Genomic DNA, 9,509 nt, shown 5'->3' with positions numbered 1-9,509 from the left:
GTGGGGGCCCCCTGATCTAGGGGATGCATAGCGCAACCGGAGCCACTATTGTAGCTAGTATGCGCCTTATAATGCAATGCGCCCTATATATGAAAACCGTTTTAAAATAGGCCACTCATTGAAGGGGCGGTTTATAATTGGAATCGCCTTATGGTGCAGAAAATATGGTAATATAAAAAAAAAAAAAAATTATATATATATATGTAGATATATATATATGTATACATATATATAGCACACAGCTCACAGCAAGCTCTGCAGAAGCCTGATAATGACCCCGTTCATTTGAATCGGGTGCGGTGAAGGAGGGTAGCATCTGAAACATGCAGGATAGTGTCCCTCAAGGACCGGATTTGGAAAGCCCTGTTATATGGCAAAGACACTCTAAACCTTTCACGAACAACCCGGGCTAAACTTGGCTGATCCTGAACAACGCTTTTCTCACCATTTCGGGCTTTGGCTGCATCTTGCGCCATGACAAAAACTGCATACGTAATTGATTGGAGTAGGCGGAGAAAACCACATCATAATTCCCGACACATGATGGGAGATAATTATGAGTTTGCACGCTTTTTGAAAGTGCTTTCGTTGCTGTTGGCGTTATGTGTGTACTCTGTCTTGCGTGGGAGGTGTGTGGGCGAGCGAACTTTGATCCAGATCATCCCATGCCAATAAAAATTTGACGTTACTCAATGCAAGAAAAATGCAAAGGTGTTTGCTTGGACGTCTCGCCCTGAAACTTCTTTTGTGCATATGCGGTCAATTCCCATTCATGTAGGCGGTGACTTTAACAAAGCATTTGAGTGTCTACTAATAGTTTGACTCCTCCTACATGATTGAATACGTGAGAAACAAGTCAATTTGCAATGTCGTGTGCAGCGGGAGAGGACTGTCCAGTCATGTCAGCTTGCTTCTTCTGCAGTGCAAGATCCCACTTGTGTGTAACTCCGTTGTTGTGCTTGCTTGGCTTTCCTAGATGACGAAGAGGCACTCAACTCAATCATGAAGGACCTCGCAGCCCTTGGTTGCTGCTACACTCAGCACAACAGCCACAAGCCCAAAAGCAGGACCTTACTGTACAAACAGGTAACACAGTCCACCCAACCAAGAAATGATGTGGAGGGAAAAAAAACATAGTTGTACTTTATATTGCCTTCTCACCAAATATGGCAAGTTGCTACGCAAAGAACAACACTCGACAAACATGACTGCCATGCTTCCATTAAAAACGACACTCCACAAAGATCGCTGTCACAGCAAATCCACAATCGCAGCCGGCATGCTTGAGTGAAAACAATTCTCCGCAAACATTCCCTACGAAATTTGGCGGCCATGCGACACTTGAACAATATTCCACAAACATGGCTGACCCTCAACTGAGCACAATCCTCCACAAACGTGGCAAACATCATGCAAAATGCAGAAGACAAGCATGACACGCTTTGCTGAAAATGAGACTCCAAAAAGATGGTGGAAAAAAAGTGCACCGAGAACGTTACATCATTCCGTGAGCATTGCGGAACTATGACGCAAACAACATTCCACCGACATGGCGGAAGCTGCGCTTCACGAAACTTGGCTGCCATGCTTCACTGCTAACATTATTCCACAAATATGGCGGACGAATTGCCAACCTGAAACATGGCTTCTGGAGAAAAAAAAAAAAAACAAAACATTCCACAAACATGGTTGACGCGCTTTGCCGGCAGTGCACAGTCGTTACAATTATGATAAACAAAGCTTGGCGTAAAAACAAACATGGTTGACGCGCTTTGCCGGCAGTGCACAATTGTTACAATTATTATAAACAAAGCTTGGCGTAAAATGATCACGACACACATATGGCTGGCATGCTATCCTAAAAAAAAAAAGGCGACGCTCCACAAAGATGGCGGGCAAACATTGCTGACATGCTTGTACAGGGGTACCTCTATGAAATTCATTGGTCCTGGAAGAAATTTGTTAACGTGAAAATTTTCTAAGTAGAGATGCGTTTTCCATGTAAATGTCCTAATTCGTTCCAAGCCCCCCAAATTCAGACATAAATGTTTCCTAAAGCATAAAAGTGCATCAAAATATGAAACAAATACATGTTACAATTAGATTATTGCACAATAAATGAGAGTTGTGCATAATGTAAAAAACAAAGATGGTTAAGAATTAAAATGTGTCCTCATTGTTTTTTGCCCTCTTTAGTCCATGTTCTCGCTCAGAAGTGTTTTTTGCCTGGCGTTTTGTAAAGAACTGATCCAAGGACATTTGCTTTTGTCGGCTTTTAACAATCCTTCGAAAATATCCAAGGCAAACATCAGCATAATGAGCGATCGCCCGACTGGTGAACACTTTTTCTAAACTAAACATACGGTAGAGGTCCCTCTTCGCCGATGGGATGCCAGGATGATGGTCACTAATAGCCAATGGCAGAGCAGCTATAAGTATGTTGCGTTCAGGAAACTCGGAGCTGCCATACTGTATTTTTACCTTTTTCGTGTCTTGAAATTTCTTTTGTAACAAGAGGCAATATTGTCCTGTTGAGACGTTTCGTAACTTGAAAATTTCATATGAAGAGCCGTTTGTAAGTAGAGGTAACACTGTCATTGGAAAAAAAAATATTGTTTCGTAACTTCAAAATTTCATATGAAGAGACGTTTTTAAGTAGAGGTAACACTTTAATTGGAATAAAAATAGTTTTTGTGTCTGTTTTAAGATGCAGTAATGACAAATAACTAATGAATAATAATAAAGTGCGCAGATAACCAAACTGCGAGCAAGAAGAGGTGCGCCATGACCTCACACAGACTTGCAGGCCCCTCCGGATTCCTGCTCCCTTGGGTGACACATTTAAAAATAGAAAACCATTGCGTTTGTCTGATGCAATCACATCACATGCCGTTGTGTGGAATAGACCAGGGGGTGTCCAAAGTCTGGCTCAGTGGAAATTTGTGGCCCCTGGCTTATTTTTATTGGCCCCTCATATAAATAGAAATGAATAACCTGGCTTCAAAGATGTCGCAACCCTTGGAGAATTGAACTTAAACTTCAACTTGATTCCGTAGAACTGTGAATCACTGAATCATTTGGTGAGTTTTTCAGTACGTGAAGCAGCTCAAAAAGACAAATTGGTTGCCAGAATTGAAGCGATTTCACACCACTGTGCTCAAGTCCTAGCAAAAAGGCTTTCGGTGCATTTTGACAGACTGATTTGAGTTCTCCGACATTATACTGCAAGTGTGAATCACTTTCAAGCTTTTTGTGTCAGGAGAAGGGGGGGACCAAAGCACAGTTACATGCTCGAATCGCGTGAAGACAAGGAAGCATTTTTTTTTGCCTGACATTTAGTGGAGGCCTAAGGTCTCCGGCTTGGGAAGCTGAAAACTCACAAGGTTATGCCGACATCATGCTTTAACCCTGGTTTGAATGTCTTGAGGTGTTCCTTTCTGAAACAATAGTGGGTCAACTTGAAAATTGGTCTTTTTTTTTTTTTTTTTATCAGCATTTTCATATAATTGCGAGAGAAAATAGACGGACAGCACATAATAGGTTCAGAAAAAGTAAGTGACATATTTCTCAATGTAAACATTAGAAGTAATATGTCTATCTATGTAAAAAAAAAAATAAATAAATAAATACATACTTTTTTTTTCAGAAAACATCTCAAGCAAGAGCAATTTTTCATTCATCAAATATCGCCGTATTTTACGCACTATAAGGCACACCAAAAAGCATTCAGCTTTCTCAAAAGCCGACAGTGCGCCTTATAATGCACCTTCCATCTGGATCAATATTCTGATTTCTTGGATGTAGTATTTTAAATGTTATGTAAAGCGCTTTGTTACAGCTGCAGCGGTTGGGAAAGCTCGATATAAATAAAGCTGTGTTGTATTGTATTCCTTTCAGTGTAGGTCCATCTAGTGGATGCATAATCCAACTACAGCCAGTGTTGTAGCTTCTATTATATGCGCCCTTTAAAGCGGTGCACCCTGTATATGAAGTTTTAAAATAAGCCATTCATTGAAGGTGCCCCTTATAGTGCGGAAAATATGCACTATACACCGAGCCGATGCAGACGTAAATGTACGCATGCTTATTGCTTCCATCAATAAATAAACACAAATACCTCTCAATTACCGTGTCAAGTGAGCACATAGTAATTTTACTTTATTTTAGTTTTACTGCAATGTGGTCTCGTTTTGTAATTGCTTGGCACTTCCAAATGTTGAAGTCTCACTTAAAACACAGCCTGAACAGTTAGTTTTAGTTTAGTTTTTTTTCCCCCCTCTTTTTTACGACAGCCTGGAACAAATGAATCCGCTTCCCGTGATTTGGCCGCCGTCGGCCGGTCTGCCTGACTCAGTAGAACCGCCTTGCCCGTCCACAATGGAATCTAATTGGACCGTCTCTCTTTTCATTGGCAAGCAGTTCAAGGCAGGAAATGGGAACTTCGCCCCCCCCCCCCCTGCTTTGCTTCAGTGCCTGAGGGAGCACACACGAGCTCTCTCTGACTCTATGCACAATACATGTATGATTTGTGTTTGCTTGTGTTATTAATGCAACTGTCCCTAGGCTCATTCAACAGTGCTTCACTTGATTGGCAGATTGGTAGTATCAGACACAACGCACTCTGCAGTCATTTCACACCATGAAAACTAAGTCCATCTCATACCGTCATTTCCAAGTGACACTCAGTCACGCGTCTGTCATTCCTACAAGTGCAAAGAAATTACTTTAGTTCAGCTGTGTTTTTTTTGCGTCGCTAACATTGTCATGATTGAAACACGAGTACGTTTATTTTGCTCTAAATCTGTGCAGGGCTTGTGTGTGCACGCTCCCACATGCTTGCTTTTGACAGGAAGGAAAGGCATATCTGTTTGGAGCAGCATCCTCTAAGCGGCTCTTTATCACACACATCATCAGGCAGTATAAACAGAGACGACCAATGTTTAGTTGTGATCTGCAGGCCTGCCCTGTCTTCCCAGAATCCTCTTGTCCGATGAGGAAACTAGCGAGCGTTCATTAAGATAGGCCCAGTCTTGTCCTCTGATGGGGAAATGACGTGGGTGAAACAAGCCCCCCCCCCCCCTCACCTCGATATCAGTTAACCTCAAGCTTTGTAAGCCACACACCCCTTGCAACTCTTTTTGGAGCGAAAGAATAAAATAAAATAACGTATTTATTCGGTAACCTAACGCTACGAACAGAAAAATGTGATTCACATTCGGAACATTTGACAGTGTACATGACCTAGTCCTTTCGAATTTGAGAATTAGAGAGAGAATTACAGAAAAATAGGCAAAAGGAAAATTGGTTTGCCTGTTTACTTTTTTGGGGGAGGGGGGTGTCTATCTTTGCATTATGTGTCCTAAAATGTTCATACTTTAAAAAAAAAAAAAATGCATAAATAAATTTTTTTTTTTAAAGAGCTAATATTGGCGGATTAATTCGGCCGAACGATTAATTTGGCCGAACGATTAATTGGTCGTACTCTAGTGTGGGCTTTTTTTTTTTTTTTGGTTTTGTTTTATAAAGACACTAGAGCAGGGCTTACCAACCTTTTTGAGAGTGAGAGCCACTTCATGTATACTGATTGTGTGAGGGGCTACCAAATTGATATACAGTCATACCTCGGTTTTTGACCATAATCCGTTCCAGAAGGCTGTTCGAAAACCGATTCATTCGAAAACTGAAAACACGCTCTTTTAAAAAAAAAAAAAAAAAAAAAAAAATTCATTAACACGTCTGCTCACAATGGAACGCTACACGAGGAAGCGCTACTTCCTCGTCTACCTGAGGAAGCGTCACTTCCTCGTGTAAGGAAGGCAAGAGGAGTCAAGTGGCGCATTCAAGTGCGCTCAGTTTGGTCGACAACCGATTTTTGGTCGTAATCCGAGGCATAAAAAACTCGAAATTTTTGGTCGAAAACCGATTTGGTCGAGAACAGAGACATTCGAAAACCGAGGTTTGACTGTATGTCTGAAATAACACATTTGTCCAAATTACCTTTTAATAAATATGAAAAAGTGTAATTTTTGCCACTCGAAGATTTTAATTTGCAGACTCTGATCATGTTAATGATGTCTCACAATACTGCCGGTGTTTGCATTTTTAAATGATCATGTTAATGAGCAAATCACAATGTCACAGCACTGGCGGGCTACTCATATGGTCCTCAGGGGCTACCTGGTGCCCGCGGGCACCACGTTGGTGACCCCTGCACTAGAGACTTGGTTATGGTTTTGATGGCAGAAGGGGGTGCGTCGCTTCCTGTCGGGATGTCGAAGGGGGTGCATACCTTATTGAGTCTTGGAAACACTGCTTTAAAAGTATCCATAATAATTTGGGGGCGGACGAAAAGTTTTCCTACCAGAGTTGGTGCACCCTCTTTGACGCTGCCTTTAAAAAAACAAAACAAAACAAAACAAAACATCATTTCCAAATGTTTAAACCCCTTTTAACTCATTCAATACCAGCCAATTCTGAACCAAGTCTGAAAAGACGTTTAAAAACGTCTTTGGGAGTGAATGAGTTAACATCCCGATGCACTCTGTTTCCCCAAACACCCCTTCAACAAATTCAAGCCTCGAATGATTGAGCTTGTACCTTCCTTCTTCCCTCCCTTCTCCCCTGACATTTTTTTTTTAAATCCCTATTGGATAGTTTTCGAGAAGTCCGTTCTCTTTTTTTTCCCCCAAGGCGCACCCCCTCCAGCAACAACAATGTTTAAAGGCATTGTTATCAAGCTGCACTGAACAAACAATTTGATTGGCCGAGGCACGTTGTTACACACGCGATTGTTGTGTGTATTTCCTGTGTACACACTTTCGCTACCGTAATGACCCCAAATATTCCACAACTGAAATGGCAAGTGTGGCCCGAATGACAAGTGTGTCTCTGCGCAGAAACGACAGAAAAGTGAACACGAGCACACACTCTCCTTTTGTTTTCTCAGGCCCGTCAGCATTATTTTCTGGAAATATCTCAGCATCTCTCTTTCGCTATCTTTCAGTCTGTAAGAGAGGAGGGAAAGACAGACATCCTGCTGCGTTTTGCTGCCACTCTACTCTTTCTTTCTTTTTTTCTTTTTTTTTTTTAAACCATCCCCACTTGCTCTCAGGATGTTTCCCATCTGCATTTGTGTGTGTTTGTGTGAGTGTGTGTGTCTGTGTGTGTGTTTGTTTGATCTGAAGCTGGGATGATGAGGGGGAAGCCCGATGGTGTTGAAATGGTAGCCAACACGCACCCTGATTGCGCGCCCTTGCACCGATTTATTTACTTTTGTTGTTTTTTGTTTTTTGCAAATTTTTACGGGGCACCGATAAGAAAGCACACTTGCTCACCCACGTAGGCGCGGCGCATACGTGCACTTAAGACGGTGCCTCGACGAGATTGCTTCCGGCGGGGTAGCATCACTTAACTTTCCGAGAAGACTTGGCGCACCCCCTGTCCCCTTACACATTCGGGAAACGTTGGCGAAACAAAGTCGTTTTAGGACTGAAAAGAGAAGCCTTTCTCAAACTTTTAAAAATTTGATTCAAAATGATTTGTTTGGACTTCTTTTTAGCGTCGGTGAAGGGATGAGGGGGTAAACCAGATTTTGTCATGTTGAAGGGGTTGTTTTGCTTAAAAAGTTTGAGAAAACTGCTCTTTAAAAGTTTACACACCCCCTCACCACTGCATCAGCCATCTATCCATTCATCCATTTTGTGATCCGCTTATTCTCACAAGGGTCACAGGGCGTCCTATCCCAGCTGTCTTCGGGCTGTGGGCCTGGTCCACCAAGAACTGGTTGCCGGCCAATCGCAAGGCACACGCATAGATGTAAAACCATTCACACTCACAATCACACCGAGGGACAATTTAGAATGTTCCATTAGCCTGCCATGCATGTTTTTGGAACGTGGGAGGAAACCGTAGAACCCGGCACAGGCACGGAGAGAACATGCAAACTCCACACAGGAAGTCCTGAGCCGGAATCGAACCCTGCACCTCTGCACTGTGAGGTGGACGTGATTACCATTCATCCACCATAAGCCATATATTTTTTTTTTCCAGTCTTAACAAAGCCCTCTGGATACTTAAACTGGTAACCTTTACCACAGCATCATTTAGCATCAATTACCCATCAATTAGTGGCAACAGTCGGCTCCCACCACCACCACCACTTCCTGCTCTCCCACCATGCTGCACTACGTTTTAAATAGCTGCAAAATTGCTGACGCGAAGCCAGACTTCCGCTGCAGTATTCGATTATGTGCAAAAATGATTGCATGACAAAAAAAAAGAAAGAAAATCTTAAGTCGTGTGAGTTAATGGCAGCACAACCTGTAATATCATACAAACGAAACATGCAGTCTTCCCTGAAATCACAACTGCTGATTAAAACAAAAAAAAAGACAAAAAAAAGAAGAATCCACACCTCAACGCAATCAATCGATTCCACACACTTGACCTATTTTAATCAACAGTGTGTTATAATGCTTATCCCCTATTTTTTTTAACAATTATACAGAAGGAAAGGTTTGCGCTTTTGTGCTCAACCTATTGTCTCGACGTCCAAGGTCAGGTCACAGAAAAATTACTTATTATTACTAGCCAGCAAAAAGGACTGATATTTGTGCCCATTTATTCCAATCAGGTTGATAGATGTTTTTTAAAAAAAATATATTTGCACCTCTCTTGCCTCCCAGGATCATCCCATTCCAGAGGCCGCTGAAGATCAAAGAACTCCTCCAGAAAGTGACCGAGGCCTTTGGCCAGCAGATGGACATGTTCTTCATGGAGAAAGAGGTACTGTGACATGTTTAACTCTTATTGTGGAAATGGAACGATTTGGGTTCTTTTCATTTCATCTCAATTGCTTCGGCCGAGATCGATGAGGGTTGATTACACAATGGGAGACAATAATATACTGCAACACGATTTTTTGAGATTAGAAAAAAAAAAAGAAAATGATTCATGAACCCTAATAAAAATATAAAACCGTCAAAGCTGAAATGCTGCAATGATTTATGACACATCCACCGAATATTACATCTGGATTTCATGACATCCCCTTGTCAAAAAAATTAAAAGGTCATAAATCAGTTTTTGTTTTCACAGTGTGGTTTGCTCTTCTACCTCTTGAGTTAACGAATCGTAGCTTACCCAATGAATGACCGAAATGGATGGCACCTGTATATCTGCAAGGAATGGGTGTGGTGTCAACCTTAAATCGATTTTCTGTTCTCCTCCTGTGAAAGAGGGTCATAGATCAACCTTTTTTTTTTTTTTGTCCCAAAGGCAGCCCTTTCGACCTCTTAAACTAAATTAGCATACAGTGCAGAATGGGTGAAAGACATAGACTGCACCCCAATTTCTGGCAAAGAATATCTTGATATTTCAAATTCTAGACCTTTTGATTTTATGAACTCCAGTTGCCAAAAGGGCCATAAAGCAATCATTTTAATGATGACCCCCTTATAATTTAGGTAGGCCATTTAATTGATGAAACATATGTATATATGTATGTACCG

General features: G+C 41.6%; 1 protein-coding gene across 1 annotated transcript in view; it reads left to right on the top strand.

Annotated features, from left to right (window-relative positions):
- map3k22 (mitogen-activated protein kinase kinase kinase 22) overlaps window positions 1-9,509 on the top strand; it is a 47,180-nt gene that overhangs the window by 23,302 nt on the left and 14,369 nt on the right. Inside the window, 3 exon segments of the mRNA XM_019876043.1 lie at window positions 977-1,086; window positions 5,246-5,289; window positions 8,685-8,784. Coding sequence (XP_019731602.1) covers window positions 977-1,086; window positions 5,246-5,289; window positions 8,685-8,784 — 254 coding nt within the window.

The sequence above is a fragment of the Hippocampus comes genome, unplaced genomic scaffold (assembly GCF_001891065.2).
Source record: "Hippocampus comes isolate QL1 unplaced genomic scaffold, H_comes_QL1_v1.1 scaffold60, whole genome shotgun sequence".
In the NCBI taxonomy this organism is placed as follows: Eukaryota; Metazoa; Chordata; class Actinopteri; order Syngnathiformes; family Syngnathidae; genus Hippocampus; species Hippocampus comes.
The sequence above is the reverse complement of the archived record's forward strand: the minus strand, read 5'-3'. Positions and strand labels throughout refer to the sequence as shown.